Below are 24,394 nucleotides of genomic sequence, written 5' to 3'. Positions count from 1 at the left end.
TGGGAGTTCTGAGTTTAGTCTGGCCCATTGGGAGGGGTAGGGACCCAGCAGCAGGCCCTGCTGAGCTTCCTACTTTTCTGGGCCCTCTCTTCTGCCAACACCCCACCCCGAAACCCCCCTCCCCGCGCTGCGCAGTAGAATCTGGTTCCTGCATTCTCTGACAAGGACTATCAGGGTGATGTAAGTGGATCTGAAGTGGACTTACACATTTAATAAGTTTCTGCTCAGCACATTTCTGTAAATGAGGCTGCTTCTGCCCCCATTTACAAGAGGATGGCATTGCTAAAAGGGGACTAAAAACTCTAGAGCAAGCTATACCCTTTCTTGGTTCTATTTTATAATATCTGAACATTAAAAATATTCCGTAATGATTTATGCCTCATATGTTTACCTTCTGACCAGGTTATATAAGATCCAAATATGACTGCATAAATACATTTAAAATACCAGTGGCATTAACTAAATTATTCTAATTTTAAAGGAAAACAATGGGCAGCAGTGCCAAGCACGTAGCCTTAGATGCTGTGTGCTCTCCTCAGGGAGAAACCGAGACCCAGGGAAGGCAAGGGAGGGACAGAAGTACGATTTGAGCCCAGGCCATCCAGCAGGCCATTTGAGGTTTTCCTTTTTCTTCCTCTACCCTGCTCTGCTCATTCACACGCCTCCTAGCTTACAAGTGATTGACATTCCATTTAAAGTTAAAAAACACAATTCGAATTATCTTTTAATGTGTCCCTCAAGAGGCTGCCTTGCTATTATTGATGAGTTTCATGATTTCGGGATCAAGTCTGGTGTGTGAGCTTTTCACTTCTCCACCCGTGTCCATGGCAGGCATTGTCAATCAATCACAATCTGCCTCTTGGGCACAAGGGGTGGCTCTACACCCGCAGCACAAAGCCCCAGGGAGCCATTTCCAGCTGACTGGTGCTGGCCCCTGAGCTTACACCAATCTGTCCTCTGAGAGAACAGCCACAAGAAGGCCCTTCAACTTACCATGGGCATCCTTCCCTCCAGGCTGCCGGGGTCTTGTGTTCCCATTTTTATCGCTTTGTAAACCTACAATATCCCAAAGGTGAGAAGAAGACAAACTTCAGAAGAAATAGAAATGCAAGCATGGATGATTACTTATGGTGGCCCCTGCTTCTGACCCCTTCTCTTGACTATGCTTCGCACAGCGCTCTTCCTTCCATCCTCACCCACCACTGAACAGCTGCCAGAATTGCCTTGGACTTCCTGTGTGGCGGAGGGAGGACTGGGGACCAGGAAGGGGGTGATAAGAAAGAGAACTGAAGTCATTGAGAAAAGGCAGAACTTGCACTGGACATTTTGGGGTGTTTAGTGGGCCCGTCTGGAGCCTGCTGCTCTTGGCTGCCTCTGGAGTCTCCTGCCATCTTGAACACCATTGGGGATACTGAGAGCATTATCAGATTCACTGCTAAGTAGCTCCCAGATAAGAAGCTACTATGGACAGCATGAAAATGGGCAGAAGGGGAGGCAGTTTGTATGGAGCTTGAAACCCAGATGTCAAATAATTATCAAATTATTCCTTGGATGGTTCAAGGGCAATTGCATCCTATCAATTCAGGACTGTTAGGGAAGGATGATTACCAATAGTTACTTAGTTATTAGGTTCCAGGGAAATAGGAAAGGAACTTTCCCCTTCCAGGTTGGGAAGATGTTCTCTCAGATGGAGCTGGGGGGCTGGGGGCGGGGAACGTTAAGGCAGGCTGTTTGATGTCATTGAAGGCCAATGTAAGCTGTCAATCAGTGGACATTTTCAAATATATATAGGCCATTCTGAGAAACACTGGTGATTTAGTTTCTTGATTCTACATTTTGATTCCATCTACATTTTTTGATAGAGTGATGGGGGTTCAAAATAGAAGCTAGCTTTATTATGTACTTCTATACCTGGTTTGTGCTTTATACTCACTATCACATTTAATCTCACAATAATCCTATGAGGAATACTGAATTATTTCCCACCACTCATAGACAAGGGAATTGAGGGTAAAAGAGAAGTTAAGACACTAGAGCTGAGATCTGAGTGCAGTCAATAGTCCTGCAGGGCTACCCTCTGTACACCTCACTGCTGTCCTGATATCCTGCCTGTGGGACCAGGCAGACCCGGTGGGCCTGCCGAAGCTCACTGAGTGGGCATGGAAGGAAACTGAACCCTGGCTATTCTGCAGACTCTGTATTTTGGACTGTATTTTTTCCAGGACTCTGTTATCCACAAGATGGACAAATACAGGAAGAGGACGAGAGGGGAGTGGAGGAGACAGGGTGGGCCTGGGTCTATGTGCACTGCACAGAAGGTAGCCACGTGCACTGGTTATTGGGCACAAGTTTCAGAGGAATCTGAGTTCTGAACCTACTTCCTCGCTGGATGATTTAGGTAGTTATTTTACTCTGAGCCTCACTTTGCTAATTTGACAAGTAGGGATAATACTGGTCTATAGCAAAGGGTTAACAAGTTAAAGCGTTAGCACTATGTATGCCAACTTGCTAGGTAGTTCATAAATGGTAGCCAAAAGCAACAATAATACTTTTGTGATAAAAATCCTCTTCAGCAAAACATCTTGGGTTGTTCACACCTAATCATAGAGACTTAAGGACAGTTGTTGTTGAGTCTGGAGAAGACAGTCCCCCAGAATGAAGGTTCCTGCCCCTGTCTCTTTCCTGTAGAAGCTCGAGTCACTCATCTTCTTTCCTCAGAAGATGCCAGGACTGGACTGGGCTCTGCCCAATAGCAGCCTTCAATCCTCCCTGCCAGCCCTCCACATGCGAATGACCCTGTACATACGTACATTTAGCCAAGGAGAACTTCTTAAGGAGCTGAGGCATGGTGTCTCGAGGGTGGACCTCCACAGTCAGCTGTGTCCCTGCAAAGGAACAGGAAGTGATATGCTCAGGCAGATGCTGTTAGGAGAGGACGCAATGCCTCATGACAGATGTTTGAACAGTAAAACACAGTTGGCCTTAAAACTTTCTTTTGAATATGCAAGTAAATAGTATTTAAAAATAAGAAAACCATAAGCAGACAGATTTGGGCAAGATGGAGTAAACACATTCCACTTGTCTCTCCCACTGAATGAAACTATAAATCTTGGAAAGAATCATGGGGTAATTTATCTGAGAACTCTGTAAAGCAAATGATGGAAGGCAAATTGGGGAAGATTAGAATTTAAAGCATCAACAATTTGGCAATGTGTTTTCCATTTCCTTCCTATTTACCTAGACTGGACTTAAGGCAGCGCCCACCCCAGAAGTGAACAATGGGTGAGGAAAAGTGCTCTAAGGGAAGCCCTTTCTTCAGGACTGTGGCGTGAGAGAGGGAAACTAGAAGAGTCAGAGAGAGTGAGGAAATCCATGCATTTACCACATCCTTCTACCTTTTTTTCTTTTATCTTCCAATTGAGCACGTAGAGAATTCTGTTGGTAGCAATGCAGCAGGATTCTTATGGTCAGGGATGTACCTAAATCTTTGAGGGATCATAACTAGAAATGTTGAGATCCCAAGAGTGTGGAAGCAAGTACTTGTTCTCTCTCTCTCTCTCTCTCTCTCTCCCCCTCTCTTCTTCCCTCCCTCTTTCTCTCTCTTGCATTGGTTGATTGGCTTCTAATGCTATCAGTTGTGAGAACTACCTGGCAGAGTTGGGAAATGAAAGCTCCAGATTTTGGGCCAGTGAACAGGGAAGTGGGTTGTGAAGGGGAAAGAGTTCAAGAAAGATATCCCAAAAAGTTATGGGTAAACTTTTATGGTCATTTCTGAGTTGTGCATGCATGTATCCTATCCTAAACATCACATCATGGTCATTAAGAACAGAGCTATGGAGTAGACCAATGCCCAAACTGGCCACTGGGTGGTGCATGTGTAAGGTAGATAAGCACTGTAAAATCTACAACCCCAAATTACTTGGCATAGGAAGACCCAGAAAAATCTTAACTTGAAAAAGATAAACAACATATGCTAGCCCCACGATGACATTGAATTTGGAATTGTCTGTCAAAGACTTTAAAACAGCTGTGATAGCCATACTATAAAAAGAGAGGGCAAATAGTCTTGAAATAAGTGGAAAGACACAAAGTATCAGCATGAGTTTGATCCCCTGCCTGGGAGCTCACCCACATGGTGCAGCAGACCATTCCTGTACAGACCTCTCCTTTCTTGCTTGCTGCTCCTCTCAGCAGTGTATTTCAGTAGATCCACCTGTTCTGCTCCCCACTCTATCTCTGGTGAATTCTCTTGCCCCCCATACCTCTGGCCTACACCCCAATTCTTGTATGTAAAATAAAAATAAATCTTTTTTTTAAAAAGAAAAGAACAGTACAGACCAACATCCTAATGAACATAAACTCAAACATCCTCAATATTAGAAAACTAAACCCAAAAATATAGTAAAAATTAATATACCACCACCACCAAAGATTTATTTTGGGAATGCAAGGTTGGTTCAACATTTGAAAGTCAATGAATGTAATTTACCATGTTATCAGGCTAAATAAGAAAATTCACATGGTCATGAAGAGTGATTTGGAAAACTTAACATCTATTGCTAAATTTATGACAAAACCTCTCAAGAAACTAGGAAGAGAACTTCTTTAATCTGAAAATGGACATCTAAAAATGGATAACCAAAGCCTGCTGTCAACAGCATATTTAGTGATGAAAAATAGAATGCTTACTCCCTAGGATTGGAAGAAGGCATTAGCTACATTCTCACTATTCTGAACAAACATTACACAGTGCAGTAAGAGAAATAAACAAAAGTCATATCAATGGGAAAGAAAGAAATAAAACTCTCATTTATCACAGATGACATATCTATCTTCATAGAAAATCCCAAGTAATCTCCGAAAGAAATTCCTAGAAATAATAAGTGATTTGGTATGATTCAATATTGTCAAGTTGGCAATTCTCCCTAAATTGATCTATAGATTTTAATGCAATTTTAATTAAACTCTTTGAGGCATTTTTGTAGATTGTTAGGCATAGACAAGATTGCTAAAAATTTCAATGGATGGGCTTCCCCGGTGGCGCAGCGGTTGAGCACTGGGTTGCGAAGCTGCCCGCAGCCTCTGCGGTGCCGGTTCGATCCCCGGCTGCTCCCCGGCCACTGGAGGAGGGTCCCACATGGCGCGCAGACACCTGCTGCTCCCCTCAGCAGTGTACTTCGGTCCTCCTGCCTGCTCTGCTCCCTGCTCTGGCTCTGGTGAATTCTCTCACCCTCCTGCACTTCTGACTGTACCCAGTACATGTATAAGCGAAAACAAACAAACAAATAAATAAATAAAACATGCCTCTATTAAAAAAAAATTCAATGGAAAGATGCAAAAACTAGTTTAACCCACCCAATTTTGAAAAAGTTGGAGGACTCCAACTATCTATTTTTAAGATGTACTGTAAAACTATAATAATCGCAATAGTGTGATATTGGCAAAGGGATAGATACATGGATCAATGGAGCATAATAAGGTGTTAAGAAATAGACCTACACAAATTTGACAAACTGACATTTTTACAAACTGGCCAAGAAAATTCAATTAGGAAATAGGTATATGAACAGATATGTCAGCAAAGAAGAGATTACAGATGGCAAATAAGAAAATGAAAAGGTGTTCAAAATGATTAGCCATTAGGAAAATGAAAACTAAAATCACAATGGGATATCATACCTATCAGAGCAATAATAAAAAACAGTGATAATCCTATACACTGGCAAGGTATAGAATAAACTGTAGAGAAACTGCATATCATACACTGCTGGTAGGATTGTAAAATGGGACAGTCACCCAGGAAAATAGTTCAGCAGTTTCTTATAAAACAAAATGTGTACTCAACATACAACACAACAATTGCACTCTTGGACTTTTATCCCAGAGAAATGAAAACTTATGTTTATATAGAAATCTGTACACAAACATTTATAGAAGTGCTATTCATTATCACCCAAAACTGGAAAAAAGTCTAAATGTGCTTCAATGGGTGAATAGATAAACACCTGACAGTACATCCATATCAAGGAGTACCTCTCACAATACAAAAAATTCTTAGGAGTGACAGAAGAATCTGACTACAAGAAGTCCATGCAAGAGAATTACATGATAATAGGACTTCTCTGTATTCTGACAATGGTGCAGGTCACATGAATTTGGGCATGTTTATATCTAAAACTCATAGAACTACATACCAGAAAATCCAATTTTGTTCTATATTAATTTAAAGTAAAATTAAAGTTAAAAAAATAGTAACTGGACAAAAAGCCCAAGAAGAATTAAGCTTGAATGATAAAGACATAAAACAGAAAGTGAAAGTCCAAGACAGGATTATAGTACACACACTTTGGGTAACCTTCTCTCATAAGTCTTTACACGTCAGTGAATATTGTCCTATGTCATCCTTTTAAATGGCTATATAGTGCTCTATTCTACAGATGGTTTATAATCCATATAAGGAAAACCTTTATGTTTCATATTTAACTTTTCTCAAATGTTTAGTTATTATAGGACTATTATCTTATGACTTTTCTGACACACACTTATCTTTACACACATTTCAAATTGGTTCATTTAAGCTCTTAAAATGATCAAAGGGTATGAGAATTTTTAAAGATTTTTATTAGAGATTGGCAAACTTTTTACATAAATGATTTTATCAGCTTATGTTCTCTTGCACTATTGGTGCAAGAGAAACATTTCTCTTTTCTTTTTTTTTTTAAAGATTTATTTATTTATTTATACAAGCACTGGGTACAGTCAGAAGCGTGGGAGGGTGAGAGAATTCACCAGAGCCAGAGCAGGGAGCAGAGCAGGCAGACTGACAAAGTACACTGCTGAGGGGAGCAGCAGGCGGCTGGAGAGGTCTGCGTGCCATGTGGGACCCTTGCTCTGCAGCTGGGGATCCAACCGGTGCTTCAGAGGCTGCGGGCAGCTTCACAGGCCAGTGTTCAACTGCTGTGCCACCGGGGAGGCCCAAGAGAAACATTTTTCTTATTTTTGCCTTGCTGAATTGCAAAATTAGTCATGATACTTTGCACTTCCTCTCAGTGAGAGATTTATTTCCTGAATTTGGACTGACCTTAGGACTTGGTTTGGCCAATTAGTATGTACAGAGGTACTGGTGTATAAGATCTGAGTCTTGTTTATGCAACTTCTACTGTCATTCTTGGGATTCTAGCCATGACTGCCATGTGAATGAGCCTAGGCTGGTCTGCTGGAGGATGAGAGACTAGAGACTATATGGAGCAGAGTAGAGTCATCTCTGGTGAGGCCATCCTAAAGCAGCTGCTCTCCAGCCAGCTCACCAACTGACCATAAACACGTAAGCAGGACCAGCCAAGACCTGAGATCAGCTGGCTGTATCACACAAGAATATCCAGCTAAACTGTAGTTTCATGAGCTGTTAAATGCTTATTGTTTTTAGCCACTGAGTTTTAATATAAAAATAGACCACAAATATACTCATTGATATTTGGTTTTTATCAGTTCCTTCCATTTGTCTCAACGAATATCTCATTGTTATTTTATGCATTCCTTTAATTTTTTTAATGCACTATTTTTTATGTATTTATTTGCCATTTATAATTTTATTTTGTGAATTGTCTGTTTTTCTACTGGTGAATTTTTTTCTTTATTCATTTTGTAAGAGCTTCTTTGATTAACCCTTGGCTTGCTGAATATGTTGCACCAGTTTGCCACACAATGACAATACTGGCTTTCTTGTGTAGCTCATAAACTTGCTCTACAGACCAAAAAGCGTAACTCTTAATTTTAAAAGATACAAGGAAACCCCCAAGGCATTAATTTGAAGGGATTGACATTCATTTTGAAGTGTGGTTTGTAGCACATTCATTGTCAAAGAAAATCAGTCTGTAACTTTATAACTAAGACTTTAAACACTTTAGAGTTCAAAGTATAATTGAGTTCTGGCCTGGGATCCAGTGCCATCACCATCAGCAGCAAATACCTCCTGTAGGCCTCCCCATGAGGCACAAGGCGTGGGTTTTTCATGTTCTCTACCTGAAACTGAGATTTTTTTCCAAAGAGGGTGTCAAGCTGTACTTGGCTGCAAGAATCCTTGTAAAAAAAAGAATCTGAGATCCATTTTCCTCTTTTGTATCTCAGTACAAAACGCTCTTCTAAGAAGTCCTGCAACAAAGAAGTTTATTTAACCCAGTACTACTTTGTCCAACGCAATTTGGAAAATCTGACTGGAACAATATCCATAAGCTTAGAGAATCTAAAAAACCAAGCAGCTGGTTGATTTGAGCTCAACAACTACCCTCTTACCCAAACTTCTTATAACATCCAGTTATGAGAACCACTCCTGATTCAGTCATGTCTCTTTGTCAATGAATGAGTGAGCTGAAAAATTATGGTTAAAGCCCTTTCAAGGGTGGGGGTTGAGGTGGCCTCATACTTGGAACATGACCCTGCCCTGGAAACTCCACCCATCACCATTTGTAATCCCTCCTCTCTGTCCTCTTTTCTTTCCCCACTTGGATAGGGGCCAATGTCCAACATTCTTGTGACTCCCACTTCCTGGCTCTATTGCAAAGCTCTTGGGCTTTTCAACCCTGCCACTGCCATCAGTGTGGGAGTCTGATTCCTGCTGTCCAATACAGGCACTCCTGGGAGCAACCTGATTCAGGGCCTGGGCCCTGGCCTGCTGTCCCAAAGTGGGCAGCATTCACAGTGTGGCCCCATGTTTCCCAAAGGTGTCAGTGGTGAGACTTTGTCGACTACAATATTTACATACTTCATTAAACAAAACACTTAATTTAAGAAAAAAAATCAGATTAATCTCTAATGATAAAGAGTGGAACATTATTGGGAACAAAGTTTAAAGTAAGATCTAAAGTGGTAAGTACAGTCAGATAAAAATCATACTGCTCTTAAAAGTTGTGAGCAAACCCTAAGGAGGCCTTTTCTCAGACTTCATTTATGGGGCTCTCTCAGGTCACCCCTTCCCAGATCTACTAGTTATCACTCAAATGACATTTCTGAAGCTACAGCTTTGACTGTCTTAAATGTATTCGTGATTGTTTTCTGCTGCCCTCGAGAAGTGACTCCCTGGCCTTTTCCCCAGATTGAAAGACTCTGCTTCTATCTCCCTAGGCTTGCAGGAGTGGAGATGCAGCAGGCAGTGTGTGCACTGCCTTAGGGCTACCTTTACACCTGACACTCTCCAGGTCTTCAGGTTTAAATCAGGATTTGTCTAAAGTCCTAATTTGTTCAGAATACCTAATGCAGAGATGGCAAACAGATTCCGTGTTGTTCATTAACTCTGACTGATTGGAAGTGGCTGCCTGGAGTGTTGATCAATTAATAAAAAGTGCCAGGCCTGTGTGTGTGTGTGTGTGTGTGTGTGTGTGTGTGAATGTACACACATATGGGATGTATGAGTGGGACCAGGACCTCTGGGATTCAGGTCAGACACTTGCCATCACTTACTTCAGGTGTTTCTTCACTCCAGAACTGGCTGCCTCATTTACAACCTGAGATCTTTGCCTTGGAATTTTTCCCCGCAGTAGCTGAGAATCAGGAAATCTCAGCTCAAGCTGCTGAAATTAAAAAAATATCCCTGAAACAAGTCCTAGTGAACTGTTCAGTAGAGTTGTGCTGTATGGTTTCTGCCCAGGATGTGGTACTCAGTGTTAATGCAGGAGGTGATGTGTTTTGACATTCCAGGAATAGCCTGTGGGATGGTGACAGGGAACGGTCCAGCTCTGTTAAACCCTCACAGGTCCTGTCAAATGCAGCGTGGAAGCCCCACTCTGCTTGAGGGACAACATGACGATTGAGTGTGCCAGAGCTCAGGGCTGAGGTCCCGGGGCACTGGCGGGGGTGTGTGATGAAGGTTGTCCTTTGCAGCCCTGACTGACCTCAGCTTCCACTGGGCTCTTGGAAACACAGGACCACTTGTGATCCCTTCTGCAGAATGGAGCACCACAGTCATGTCCCAGGTGGGGAAATGTGGTATTGACCCTATTGGGTGCATATGAAAAAAGGAACAGTGTCTGCATAGGGATTAGTGCTGAAGACTTGGAAGCATGGAAACCTCAACAGAGAACTGACTACTCAAGAATAGCTTTGAGGTCGAAGTTACAGCAGCCCCAGTAGTTGCTCTCCTCTTACTCAATCCACACCCATTATAGTTCAATCTTCTGAAGTCTTTCACAGGAAGATACAAAATTCTCAAACCCCCAAATCTCAAAGATCTTCTTATCACCTATCACACAACATCTAATATTGAATGGTAAGCTGAGGAGGTGGAGGAGGAGGAGGGGGAAATTAGACCATCTGAATGACAAGTTCTGACCGCCATTTTGGATTTCTTGTAGTGGGTGTTGATCCAAGCTGCACCACCAGATTCATGCCTGCCCTCTGTGGAGGAAGATGGTGTGGTGCAAAGCTTAGCATTTGGGCTTTGGAGGCTCATAGACGGGGGTTTAACAACAAGGCCTGGCATATCCTAGCTGCGTAAATTCAGGCATCTTACTAAAACCTCTCTGGGTCCCAATTTCCCCATATGTGAAAGGGGGAAATGGTTTCTGCCCAGGATGTGGTACTCAGAAGTACCACAGAAGTACCACATCTGCCCAGGATGTGGTACTCTCAAACCACAGAAGGTGGTTTGGGGAATTAAATGAGGTGAGAAACAGAAGGGGCTTAGGCCAATGTGTTCACACACCGAGTGTTCCCTGGGCCGCAGCTATCAGTGTGATTAAAAGAATTACGACTGTCAAACTGAGGCTAACAGAGGGTGAGAAGGTGGGGAGGGGCCAGGACAAAGAGGGGCGGAAGCACATTGGATGATGGTGGTAGATATGATGGTGGGTGTGGTGTGGCAACAACATGCAAAGGGAGAGGCCCTGTACTTCTAAAACACACATGACACTGTAAACTCCAAAAAAATTTTTGACACTGTTCTCTCAAAAAAATTTTTTTTTCTTCAAGAAAACCTCTTAGGGGAGCTAATGTTCACAGCACAGAGCTTATTGGCTGAGCAGGAATGTGGCACATGGAGTAGTGATGTTCCTGGGTTCTGTTATCCAAAATAGCAGCCACATGGTTGCTTGGCGGAGGGGGCAACCTCAGCAAGGTCAAATCTGAATTGTTCATGTTTTTTTCCCCAAACTTCTCCTCCTAAATCTGCCCCATGACATCCTTGGTCCCAAATCTTCTCTCTCTTACGCCCCAAATTCATACCAAGGAAAACCTCTCTGGCCTGGAGTATCACAATGCCTCCTAAGGGGTCTTCTTGCATGCTCCCTTGCCTTCTCCTGTTTGTTGGAGGCTGTTCTGTAGAAAACCATGGCGTGGTTTCCCATCACACTCAGACTTGAGGCCAGCAAGCTTTGTAGGCACTGTGAGATCAGCCCTGTGTCTCTGTGACTCACCCCTACTACCCCAACCTCACCCATGCCCCTCCAGCGACAGCGACTGGCTTCCTGGCCTTGGAACAACCTGGGTGTACTCCTGCCCTCACCCCCAGTTATCCCTCTGTTGGATGTTCTTCCTCAGGAGTGCATGTGGCTAACTCCCTTACCTCCTGCCTCACTCAATGTCACCTTCTCGTGGAGACCTTTCTCAATGACTCTACTTTTTATGGATGCAATGCTATTTATTGTTTTTAAAAATCAATATATAGGCATAGAAAAACTTCAAAAGAATACATAAGAAAACTGGTAAGAGAGAGAGAGATAGACTCATGCCATTCACAGCAACATGGATGGAGCTAGAAGGAATTATGCTCAGTGAAATAAGCCAGAAGGAAAAAGAAAAATATTGGATTGTTTCACTTATAACAGGAATATAGGGGAACCAAATAAGACATCAGTGTTAAAAAAATAATAACAGTACAAAACACAACAAAGCAAAAATGGACAATTATAAATCAGAGACATCCTGCAGGGGAGGAGGAGGGAGAGGAATCAGAGGGAGGGAGGGAGGAGCATGGAGGACTGAGGACACAGGTGCACTGGTGAAGGAAACTCTATGGGGACTACACCTGAGGGGGTGGGAGGAAGCAAACATTTTTAAAAAATGAACAATGATGTAAAAAGTAAATTAAAAAAAAAACACAAAATAAAGCCAGAACATACTTCCACAATCAAAAAAAAAAAAAAAAGAAAAAGAAAAAACTGATAACGATGGATACTTCTAAAGGTTGAAAATTGGTATTTGCAAAAATAGGACAAGAGGGAAATGTTTTTTATTTCATTGTTTTAAATCTTTTTAAGAATGGTAATATATTTTTGAAACTAATTTGCCAGTCATGTACATGTCTGTATAACTTTGGGGTTATATTTTTACCCCTCCATACGTGCACATGCTTCACTCACCCTCACCAAGCCCCTGTGCCAGTGTCCTTTCCACCTTCCCCATCCTCTCCTCCCTCCCCTGTGCCCTCTGGCAACCAGTGTTTTCTTCACTAAGTCTCAGAATTGTTTTTGGCCTCCCCAGTGGCACAGCGGGTTGAGTGCCATGCTGCACTCTGCAGCACTTGTTCAATTCCCCGCTGGCCAGGGAGATTCCTACATGGCGCGGCAGACCTCTCTTGCCTCGCCCGCTGCTCCCCTCAGCAGTGCTTTCGGCCCCTCTGCCTGTTCTGTTCCCTGCTCTGTCTCTGGTGAATGCTTTCACCCTCCTGCGCTTCTGACCTGTACCCCCGTTCTTGTATAAATAAATAAATAAGTAAATAAGTAAGTAAATAAATAAATAAATCTTTAAAAAAAAAGAATTGTTTTTGTTGTGTGTTGCCAGTGTTTATTTTTTATTCTTTCTATTTCACATATAAGCGAAACCATCCGATACCTGTCTTTCACTTTCTGACTTATTTCATTTAGCATAATCACCTCAAGATCCATCCATTTTGTCCAAAAAAGCATTATTTCCTTTTTAAATAGCTGTGTCTTACTCCATTGAATATATATACCACAATTTCCACAGCGGAATATATACTCTATTTTATTTTATTTTTATTTTATTTTTTTAAAAGATTTATTTTTATACAAGAACTGGGGTACAGGCTAGAGGTGGAGGAGGGTGAGAGAATTCACCAGAGACAGAGCAGGGAACAGAACAGGCAGAAGGACCAAAGTACACTGCTGAGGGGAGCAGTGGGTGAGTCAGGAGAGGTCTGCGCGCCATGTGGGAATTTCCCTGGCCAGCCGGGAATCGAACCAGCGCTGCAGAGCTGTAGACAGTTTCACAGCGCTGTGCTCAACCTGCTGTGCCACCAGGGAGGCCCTATACTTTATTTTTAACTGTCCCTTATTGGAGGCAGAATAACAGCCCATAGAGATATCCATGTCCTGGTCCCAGAAACCTGTGAATGTTAGGGGGTCTTGCCATGTGATTAAGGACTTTGAAGTCAGAAGAAAATCCTAGATTGTTTTGGTGGACCCAGTGTAAACACAAGCGTTCCTTTAAAACAGAGGCGGAGGGAAATTTGATTATTTATATGGAGGAAATACAATGGGAGAATGGAAGTTGAGGTTGGAGTGGTCCCACAAGTCAAGGAATGCCAGATGCCTCTAGAAGCTAGACGAGGCAAGGAGCAGATTCTCACTAGAGTCTCCAGAAAGAAGCAGACCACCCAACACTTTGCCTTTAGCAAAACTGATTTGGGGCTTGTGTAGACTCTGAAACTGTTTAAGAAATCTGGGCCTCCCTGGTGGGTAGGGGTTATGTCTCAGCGCTATGACCTCTATGGCCTGAGTTTGACCCCCTGCCAGGGAGCTAACCCACCTGTGGCTCAGCACTGCTTGCCCACTGCTCCCCTCAGCAGTGTATTTCAGTAGATCCACCTGTTCTGCTCCCTACTCTGTCTCTGGTGAAGATTCTCAACCCCCCTCCCGCATACCTCTGGCCTACACCCAAGTTCTTCTATGCAAAAAAAATAAAAAAAAAGTAAATCTGTGGAAAGCCTCCAAGTGTGTGATAATTCCTTACAGCATTTACAGGAAACTAACACACTGTGCACACACCTCCCAAGCTCTCTCCAGCTTCTCCCTTGTGGCCTTATCTGACACACTGTATTTTACTTGTTAGCATTGTCTGCCTCCTTATGAGGGTGTCAGCTCCAGGATGGCAGGAGCCTTTGTTTTGTTGTCTGCTGGGTCCCCAGTGCTTGCCCTCAGGAGAGCAGGGAGGTAGCATGTGGGTGTCACACACACAGAGTGTGCTGTGACGGGTAAAGCTGTGGTGAATGCCAGGCCAACCCACCTGGGACTCGGCAGGTGGTGCAGTGTTGGTGTCTTCAGGAGCAGACCCCAGACTCTCCAGTGTCAGCTTTCTTGTGTGTGAACAGGGGTAACCACAGAACCCCCTCACAAGTGTGGCCAGAACTAAGTGAGGTAAGTGGTCACTAATCCACTCGCATTTCAGTAGGTACCGTTTATTTTCACTGTGTGGTGAGCTGGTTCAAGAAGCAGAGGGGATGGGGTGGGGGAGGTGTCCTGTACTGCTCCGCAGGTCCTGCTGGGTCCTCTGAGTGGGCTCCTAGCTTGTCCTGGAGTCCTATTCCCAGGAATTCTGGCCTAAAAGATGCTAGCCCAGATTGCAGGGCGAGCCAGCTGCCTCCTACTGGTACCCATGCTGACAGGCCTGCCTTCGCCGCTGCCAGTGCCTTTCCTGGATGCTGGATAGCTTGCATTTCAGAGAGCAATTCTCTTAGAGGCTCTGAATCATTCTGGGCCTTCGGAGGCCTCCTACTTCAGGGAGCCATCACTACCCCTGGGAAGTGATCAGATAATTTCATTATAGGTTTGGACTTCACCTTTGAGAGTACTGGTGATTGAAATCTTAGGGCTGAGACTATGAGAACTCTCAAACATCAGTGTCTTAAACAGAGAGCAGGAAACCAAGACAGGGGAGGGAGGGTAACCTGGCCTTTCTTCCAGGCCTGGCGGGGGAGCCCTCCTGCTCCATGCAAGCCATATGGGAAGCTTGTCTACAGGAGGGTTGTGAAAGCAGAACTGTGGGAAGGTTAGTGGCTGAGGCCTTGGTAGTGGTTAGGGGGACCAATTACCACAGCTCTGACTCTTGCTGGCCTTGTAACTTGGGACACATGATAATCTTGCCAAGCCTCAGTTTACTCATGTGTAAAATGAGACCAGTGAAAGTACTGATCGAACCGAACTGTTGGGAGCTTGATTTACAGGAGACTAATCATGTCTCTGGCTTGGCAGTGTGCCTGGCACATCAATAAATAATGGCAACAGTCATGACATGGGAGTGATGATGACACCAGTGGGTTCCATGGACCAGAGATTTATTTCTCCATCATAAGACGCCATAACATCTCCCATTGCTTCCTGTTGACGAAGAGGAGAGGGGGAGGGTATGCCAACATCCACAGAGCAGAGAGGACTCTGTTTCCCAGTCAGTGCTCTGTACCCACTGTCTCTGGCTGGGCAGGAGTCCAGCACACAGGGACTGGGGGAGGTCCCGCGTACTAGCAAGATTCTTACCTTGGTTGTCGTAGGAAGTGATGACCTGTGTCTGCTGAGGGTACTGCTTCTCTGCTAGGTTTCCTATTTAAGAAAGAGAGAGGGACCAGCAGTGACCACTGGGACCACAAGGGAATTTCCTGGGCAGAGCAGACAGCTGTGTGTGTCTGCAGGAAAGGCATGCTGGCAGGGCCCAGCTCATCCCAGGCCTGGCGTAACACCTGCACACCCACGTGCACCCCCTCGCCCCTCCAAGAGCACAGTCACAGACCAGAACACAGAGGCAAATGTGTGCCCATGTCACACACTCTCACACCTCTCAGCAGGAGCAAGCCAGCACAGCCTGGGGTTCTTACCACCTCCTGTGGGCTAAATGACCACCGTCCTGGACTTTGCTGGTGTCCCCAGGCACAGTCCCCAAAGCACACAGGGATTCCTCACTATCTCTCCACATTTCTGTGGAGTGGGCTGTGAGGGCCCTATGCCAACTTTATAGCTGAAGGGCTGGACTGCTAGGGAAGGTGAGACCTGGGACTCACCTTCCCCTGCTTGGTAGCTCAGCCTCCTGCCTCCTTTGGCGAATGGAGATAAAAAGCCTGGTGCAAACCAGCCTAGGAGTTAGAGGACCTAGCAGTTTGGTTCTGTTTCACAAACATTTGCAGGGCACCTACTATGTTAACTCTTCCCAAATACTAGAGTATGTCCCTGGGACACAGAGCCTTCCTCAAAACTTAGTGAGGTCAGGATATCATGGAAGAGATGCCAGTTTCTGCCTCAGGCCATGAAGGGGGCACCACAGGCTTACTGACCTTTCCTACAGGAAGTGCTGCCTTTCTTGCCTCTCTCCTTTTTTTTTTTTTTAAAAAAAGATTTATTTTTGATTTATACAACAGCTGGGGTACAGGCCAGAGGTATGGGAGGGTGAGAGGATTCACCAGAGACAAAGTGGGGAACAGAGCAGGCAGACTGACTGAAATACACTGCTGAGGGGAGCAGCGGGCGAGGCAGGAGAGGTCTGCCACGCCATATGGGTATCTTCTTGGCCGGCCAGGAATTGAACCTGCACTGCAGAGGCTGCAGGCAGCTTCACAGTGCTGTGCTCAACCCTCTATACCACTGGGGAGGCCCATTTTTTGCCTCTCTTTCTAGCTGCTGCAGTAGTCTGGTCTTGCTGAGGCTGCCCTTGAACCCCTGCTTCAGGAAGGCATAAGGAGTAGCTGGGCAAAGTCCAGGGTGCTGGCAGCAGGAGGCCACCACCCTGACCTGCCATCTTCTCCCCTGGTTTCCCACTGGTCTGCAGAAAGGCTCTTGGGCTTATCCCTGGAAGTGACCACTGGGGACATTCCCTGGGTCTGGAAAGAAGATAAACTCTGGGCCAATGGTCTGGCCAGTTTCCATTTAGCCTCCTTTGTGCACCTACCCAGATCTGCCACCCCATGGGCCCCATGCCAAAACGAGTCAAGGTGGGTGGGTGGACTTGTGACCCACCTGAAGGAGCCTGCCTGCTCGAGCCTTTTCTTATGTGAAGCCCCTCAACCCCCCAGGCCAGAGTTGGTCAGTCAGCTGGCTAAGGGCCAGGCTCACTGAATGTGCCAACCCAGGGTGATGCATCTGCTGGGCCGGAGTCCCAGGCCAGATTCGAACGAGGACAGGGAGGCCGCCTCCTGCAGGCACAGCTGGCCTCATCTCTGCTTGTCCGGCTGAGGGAGGAAACAGGATCTGGGAAGGGAATCCTCAAGGAGGGTGATTGGCTGGCATAGCTGCTGTGGGGTATTTATAGTCAGGGCTGCACCACTGCTTTCCTTGTAGCCGTGGGGCTTCTGTGCCTGTGCTGCTAGGCAGACTTTGGCCACCACCAAGGAGAGCAGCCAATCACAGCAGGGGAAGCCCGTTGCCAGGCAAGCTGGGGTGGCTCGGCCCAAACACCTGCTGCTTGGAAAAGTTTGGAGCACTGCAGGCTCCCCCCAACCTGCCAACACCCCAGCCCAAGGAAAACACAGAGCAGCAAGAGGGGGGAAATGTGCCCTTTCAGATCAATCTCATGTTTGGCCACATTTGCACACTGTCCACCAGCACAAGCCATGGTTGCTTCCGGCTCAGGTGAAAGCCATCCACTTTCCAGGGCTCAGTGCCTTGGGCTCCAGCAATGCAAGTACATACCCAGAATCTCACCCGCAGGAAACACAGAAAGAAGCTATCAGTTTAATTTCTGCACGCATTCCAATATGCCAAATGGAAAACAAATTTTTACTTCAAGTTACATCAATCGGTGGAGTGGTGGAACCATAATCTTTCCCCAGCCCCAGGCCTCTATAAGCCTCTCACCAGCCCCGGGTTACCTAAAACTCTCAGTTCTCGGGTGGTTTTCCCAGAACTGCTTTAATCATCCTCTTTATCAGCTGACACATTGTGCTGAGATCCACACCATGTCCTTCAGCGGAGTCCTAAAAGTCTTACCATAGTTACTGTGTCACTTTGGGTTTTGTTGTATTTTTCCATTAAAGGTTTCCCCAAACCAGGAACTCTGAAGATGGTAAAAACTGTATTAACTATATTTTAATCCTCTCCTGATGTAATACATGCAAAGAAGCCAGAAAACAGATTTCAGGCAACACAGCCAAGGTGCGATGCTGCGTCTCTTCCTCCCACTGTGACCTGCTTGCCCCTTACCCATGGACACATGATTGAGCGTGGGCTGCTGTGCATTGCCAGGGCTGCCAGGTCTCTGCAGGTCTGATTCTTGCTATAATTCTCATTAGCTGGCAGCACTGGTTCACCAACTTGGTATCCACGTCAGTAGAGCTAGAGCTGGCACGTTACCACGAAATGGCCCTGATAGCCCAGTGAAGGCAGCCATCCTGCCATGTGTGCCCACCAGCTAGGACAAAGAGGGGTGGCCGTGGGGGGTGGGGGTTTCTTGAGGATGACTCAGACTTATGCACAGGACAGGGAACATAGGCAAGCTCTTTACCTGGAGGGTATTGGGACTCTACTGCATGACGATAACGATCATTTGAACATAACCCCATGAGGGCAGGGCTTCTTGACTTTCTCATTCTCTATCCCATCCCCAACATTAGAACCCTGCCTGGCACAAAGTGGGCACTTTGGACCTTGAGTGAGGGGATAGCTGAATATATTTCCTTTCTGAACTTCATCTTTCCTTTTGTTAGTCAGAACAATGGCGGAATAAGGTCTTGTTCAATTGCAGTTCTATCTCCCCATTTATGGGGGTCTTAGTTCCCTTACAATGGCATCTGATGCTAGTCATCTGACTCTGCATTTCACATAGCTGGGGTCTGACCAAGCTCCCTATTGGGGCTTTGGGAGTGAGATGCGATTCCTACTAGAATTTTCACAAACCAACAGTGCAATTTTGCTGATGTTTGTCGCTGGAAGCTGAGTTAGTGAGTCCTTGAAAGGCATAGAATGAGGCCCAGTATAGTCAGGGCCATAAACACACGGCATTGACAGTGACATCGTGGGCCTGCAGGGCATCAGATGCCTGGCACTAGAGAGAGAAGGTGTTGGAAGCTAACTTCTCTCAGATCTTATTGTATTCTGGGTCCCAGGCCAAGAGAGAGCCACAGATGCCTTGACTGGCATCTCCCTAGACCTTGAGTAATGCTGTCCCAAGGCAGGCCACTCTCCTCTCTGTTTGGAAAAATTTTCAAAAATGGATCCCCTGCAGGTCCTGAACCTGAACAAGAACACTTAAACCTCATTATCCCAAATGAGGTAAAGTGCTTCCCTGCAGCTCAGCCAGCAAACAAGTGAGGGCTCAAGTTTGTGATGTTGCCCCTTTACCCCACATCTTCCAGGAAATCAGGGGGCCTGTTGCCAGGAAAAACTTTTCAGGGTCATAGTGACCCCAGAGCCTTGGCTGTTTCATGAGCAGTTAATCACTTTCTGAGTGGTTAGATGTCTAGAGTCTTAAAGCCAGTGAAAATTAATCCTTCTCATAATTTTCTAATGATATAATCCCAGAGATTAGAAGAAAAATAAAAGAGAATTTACCTAGCAGGCCATTTCCTTCTAATTTCTGCCATCCCCGGATTCCATTACCGACACCTTTGAGTCCTATGAAATAACAAGGACAGTGTGAGGCTCTCTGTGGTGGATAGAGTTATGTGTCAGCTGCAGACATATCTGGGTTAATGTGGGACTGGTTGAGATTGGCCCTTTTAAGATCCAGGGATTGCTGCCTATGAATGAGGCAATGTGGGGAATTAATGCAACCCTCAACAGACACACACACACACACACATTATAATATATATATATGAAATATTTAAAAAATATATAATATACATATAAAATGAAACATTTATATATATATATATAATGAAACATTTTAAAAGTACTAAAACAGTAGTTTTTAAGAGTGATGGGGTTAGTTATCAGGATCATCCAGGGAGAACTTTTGCAATGTTAGATGGCCATTTTCACTTCTGCATCTCCAATGCATTATATAGAAGTATTATTGTAGAAGATATTCACCATTCATTTTGCCTGTCTGTTTCTGTGATGAATCTCCTACTTTAGAGTCTTGAGATACAGTAGGGAGTGGGCAAAGACTGCCTGTCCCTATGCGTACTAAAAGTGATAGTTGCTGGCTTTCCCAGACTCCCTTGCAGCTAGAGCATGAACATGGATGGGCTTGGGTATGACTGATCAGATGACCCTGCATCTGATTCTGTCCAGGTACCTGGTGATGCAAGTGGAGGGGAATGGAGTATCCCTCCTCCTCTTTGTCTTCCTTCTCCTTCCCCTTTACCCCCACTATAGGTCGAAATCATGCTACAAGATCGAGTTTCTGACACAGAATAGGCAAACATCCAAGCAATGGAAGCAACTGTAATAAAATAAATTTCCTGACGTAGAAGGAGCATCTAGTGCTCCTTGATTGCAGTGGGGTTTTCTCACGAGGTCAGTTCTGCTGTGCAGTGTATGGTGCTGTTTCTGGAAGCTCTGTCTCCAGTCCTTTCAACCACTCAGAGGTCCCCCATTCCTTCTTAACACTCTTCTTTTGTGCAGAGTTCTCCAGTCAGTGTCTGGGGCTTAACACTGGGCACACACTTGTGGAATACACACATCACACTGACCTCAGGGATAACAGCTGAGACTTTGAAACTTTTAGACGTGGTGCAGTTACTTTTAGGTTACCTCCTCCACTGCCAGAGGAATGCCTGAGGGGAGTTGTGGGGGCTCATAGCACTTTTTTTTTTTTTTAGAAGTCCTACTCTGTGAAAATTTCCTAGAGGAAAGGGGAGAGACTTATCACTTGGCCTCTAGCCTGGCGTCCTAGCTTGTGTATATGCACCTTGCTTCTTTGTCCCTTTGACTTTTTTCTGCTACAGGGGCACAGAGAAGAGTGTCACATCTTCATTCAGTCCTCTGCACTGAGATCATAACTGAGCTTTGCTCTTTTCTGACATGGCACTCAGGCCCTCCTTTGCAAAACCAGGGAAAATTCATTCCCCAGCTGAGGACCTGGAGTGGGGAGGAGACAGGAGAAGACACTTAGAAATGGGTAGGGTATGTTTAGATCTTGGAACAAGGTACTCTTGTTCAGCGTTTTACCTGCATAGGCTGTGTCCCATGAAGAGGGTCTACCAGCTGGCTTAGCAGGGATCTCCTGCTGGAGCTCACAGCTCCGCCCGCCTCCAAGGCTGTGCACTCCCTCCCCCTCTTCTCTGTTCCAGGCAGAACAGAATGGTTATGAATAAGTGACATAGATCTCTTCACTACTCTGGTGTCTCTGAGAGACCTCTATCAGTAAAATTTTGAGAAAAATAGCAGAAAGGGCCCAGTAAGTGGGGTCTTCTTTCCTGCATCACGGTCATGAGTGTGAAGCCTCATGTTGGTCTGGAGTCACATAGGCCCATTGCTAGGTGTCGGGCGCCTATTGCTTCAATCCCAACTCTGGCATTTCCAGGGCTTCTATGTGTTCTTCACCTTCTCCTTCTAGTGTCAAAGTCTATAGGAGTGATGTGATTAGAGGGGGAGTGTTTGCTGGGCCTCATGGGGAGGTCCTCTGGTCTTGTCACACGCTAGGGAAGATTTTCTGACTACAGTGTGTATAGCTGAGCAGCCGCCTTTCTATCAGAGGGCTAATGGCCTCTGCTAATTTCCCCTTCCTCTGAGAGCAGCTCTGAGAACTAAAGATCCTAAACAATGCCTGAGACTGGAGTACCTGTGAATGCTCCCAGCTCTCCAGAATCGATTTCTTTTGCCTGCGTGCCTCCCCTAGAGGTCACCAGGAGCTATAGGGCAGCTCCAATCTGTGTGTCTGGGGGGGACAAAGCTAACCACCACGCCATTGCTTCACCAGGCCAGGTGGAAGGTGGCTGGTCAAGGCACACAGGGGCTCTGGGGACAGAAGAGCTAGGAGACAGGCTCCAAGGAGCTTCAGAGCTGACAGGCAGGCAGAAGTCATTTCAACGTGGCCTATCAAGCACTGTTGCCAAAGAACTGGTGCACAGTCAGCCTTGTGCACCCTCACATCATCCTCCTTCAGGTCTCCGCCAGGCTTTACTCATATACCCAGGTTCCCCAAGTTCCTGGATTTCTGAGGGACTGGCTTCACTTCTATTACTATCCATCTGTGCTCTGGAGAATACAGAGACCAGCCACCAGCTTGTCCCTACCATTCTATAAACACTTTATTTTACCAGGCTCCCCCACCCCCCACCCCCTTAAGAAAGTGGTGGGACAAATAAAATCAATGCTAAGTGAAAGCAGGGAGAGCAGATTTCAAGCCTAGCCTTCCGCAAAGGCATGTGTGCCTTTACACTTTTCACACTTTCTATCCTAGGAGGCTGTGAGAAAGCTCTAGAAAGGGGAAACTGAGCCCATGAGTTGTGCAAGTGCACCAAAGGAGCGCCCCATCTCAAAAGTCTGACTCAGTAAGCAAATTCCTCTAGGTCCTCTGTGCCCTGCAGTGTGTCCTGTGGGGAGCAGCCCAAGCTAGGCAGAGGTCAGGCCCGAGGCTCTGGAACCCCTTCCTACAGGGCATCTTCCAACCTTAATCAGCACCCATCAAAGAGGTGGCTAGGGAGAAACTGGCGCCCGGGGGTGGCGGAATCACCCACAGGCCTGGACTGAGTCAACCCAGGGCAATCACCGGGCTGCGCGTTGCTACGGGACGCCAGAGCCACAGCTAGGAGACAGGCAGCGGTGGGGAGAGGGTCGGTCTCTCTGACCTCCTTTGGGGGCGCCCGCGCCCCTTGGCGGGCGGGCTCTGGGGTAAGGAGGTCGAGGTGCGATGGAGGCCTGGGTGCCCGGGGGCCTGAGGGGCCGGGGCGGGCGTGCGTTACCTCCTCGGCGCTGCGGCAACGTGCCCGCGTCTGCCTGCTGGTCGGAGTGCGCGCCCTGGGCAGCGCGCCGCTTCTCCGAGTGCACGATTAGCAGCATGTCGATGGATACGGCGTTGCTGTCCTTCTTCAGCTCCATGGCTCCGCCTCGCTCCCGGCCGGCTCTCCGCGGCCGCTCGCAAGGCTGCCTGCGCTGCAAATGGCCCCGTGCGCGCTGCTGCCGGGTGCGGGAGACAGTGAGGGCGCAGGAGAGGGCGCTCCCCCGCCGCCGAGTCGTTGGGCGCCGCGTTTCGCTGACTCTGCCAAACACGCCATTAGGGCCTGCCTGGGAGGGCGCTACCCGACCGAAGCGGCTGTAAGTCACCTTTGAAAGGAAATCCCCAGCCAAGTCCTGACCTGCACCGAGGCCACAGTCCGCAGAGGCCGCTGGCTCCAGAGCCACCCTCTCTGGCGCTCTGCCTCCTGCCCCGTGCGCTTGAAGCCTCTCGACCGCAGCTCCAAGACTATTCTCGGGTTGACTTGGCGCGGCCTCATTCCTGCGATCTCTGAGGTGGGGACAGAGGGACAGAAGCAGGCCCCCTCCTAAAACCAGGACCAATACAGAAATCACACGGTGCTGTCAACAGCGAAAGTTGGTTCAGGAAAAAGAAAAACATCCAGGGGGCTCCAGATTGAATGAAAGGTGTGGAGAAGTTGACCAAGTCTTGGTTTGGGCCCCATTCAATTCCTGGGTGGTTTTACGTATCGATAACTTCCCCTGTAAGAGGGTGATGGGTCGGGTGTTGGATCAGGACCCCACATCCTCCCATATGGCCCGTGCAAATTTGGAACATGTCCACTGGGCATCAGCCTAACAGCCTTTCTGGCCTGAAATGAAAATCTTAACATCTCTGTTTTATTGTTTTTTTTTTCTTTTTTTTTCTAGAAACCTGGCTCCTGCCTGGTGGGGAGAGAGCAGGGCAGGAGGAGGAGGCTGGGGTTCAGGGAGCAGCCTGCCTGTTGTGGTCTGGGAGCTGGACTTGAGTGCCCATCTATTTTTAGTGGGGCCTGGCCTGCTCAAAGGCAGTGGCAGGACCTTTGGCTCTAGGTTTTAGGAGTGTTTACAGCGGCATCTGCCTGGTAGCCCTGGGCAGGATGGACCCACCCTGCTGGGACCAGAACTCCTAATCTGAATTTCCACTAGTAGTAATTACTGTACACATGGCCACACATGGCCTTTGCTCTGGGCTTCTCATGATGAAGTGTAGTGATCTTACCTTGCACATGGTCCCTGAGAGTGTAGACTTCCCCATAGGAAGCAGACTGTTTGGCATATGCCTGGGTTCCAGTCTCTGTTCTGCCGCTACTGCCCATGTGACCTTGGAGAAGCCATTTCCTTTTCATTATCTCGCTAGTATCATGGGCTTAATACAAATTCTCCCAGGACTGTGGTGAGACAGACAAGCATGTGGGGTGCCCAGCTCATAACAAGTGGTCTGCAGTGATAGCTGCCATTAATACCTCACTTGAAGGGTGAGAAAAAGGAGAGCTGAGGTGACCGGTCAGTAATGGAGCAGGGGGTCACACAAGTAACTGCGCCTTCAGACTCTGAGGATCTTTCCCACTGAATGTGGCTCA

At 46.5% G+C, this 24,394-nt stretch overlaps 1 protein-coding gene across 2 annotated transcripts in view; it reads right to left on the bottom strand.

Moving 5' to 3' along the window:
- Window positions 1-22,971, bottom strand: part of KY (kyphoscoliosis peptidase) — a 47,028-nt gene extending 24,057 nt beyond the window's left edge. Inside the window, exons 1-5 of one of the 2 annotated variants that reach the window (XM_037525941.2) lie at window positions 22,781-22,971; window positions 19,479-19,541; window positions 15,483-15,545; window positions 2,811-2,885; window positions 994-1,056 (exon numbers count right to left, since the gene is read on the bottom strand). In XM_037525941.2, the coding sequence (XP_037381838.1) occupies window positions 994-1,056; window positions 2,811-2,885; window positions 15,483-15,545; window positions 19,479-19,541; window positions 22,781-22,916 (400 nt within the window). In that variant the 5' untranslated portion in view covers window positions 22,917-22,971. The remainder of the gene's footprint in view (window positions 1-993; window positions 1,057-2,810; window positions 2,886-15,482; window positions 15,546-19,478; window positions 19,542-22,780) is intronic. The other variant, XM_037525942.2, reaches the window with a different exon arrangement.
- Window positions 22,972-24,394: the final 1,423 nt, after the last annotated feature.

The sequence above is a fragment of the Talpa occidentalis genome, unplaced genomic scaffold (assembly GCF_014898055.3).
Source record: "Talpa occidentalis isolate TD23 unplaced genomic scaffold, MPIMG_talOcc4v2.1 talOcc4.4, whole genome shotgun sequence".
Taxonomy (NCBI): domain Eukaryota; kingdom Metazoa; phylum Chordata; class Mammalia; order Eulipotyphla; family Talpidae; genus Talpa; species Talpa occidentalis.
The sequence above is the reverse complement of the archived record's forward strand: the minus strand, read 5'-3'. Positions and strand labels throughout refer to the sequence as shown.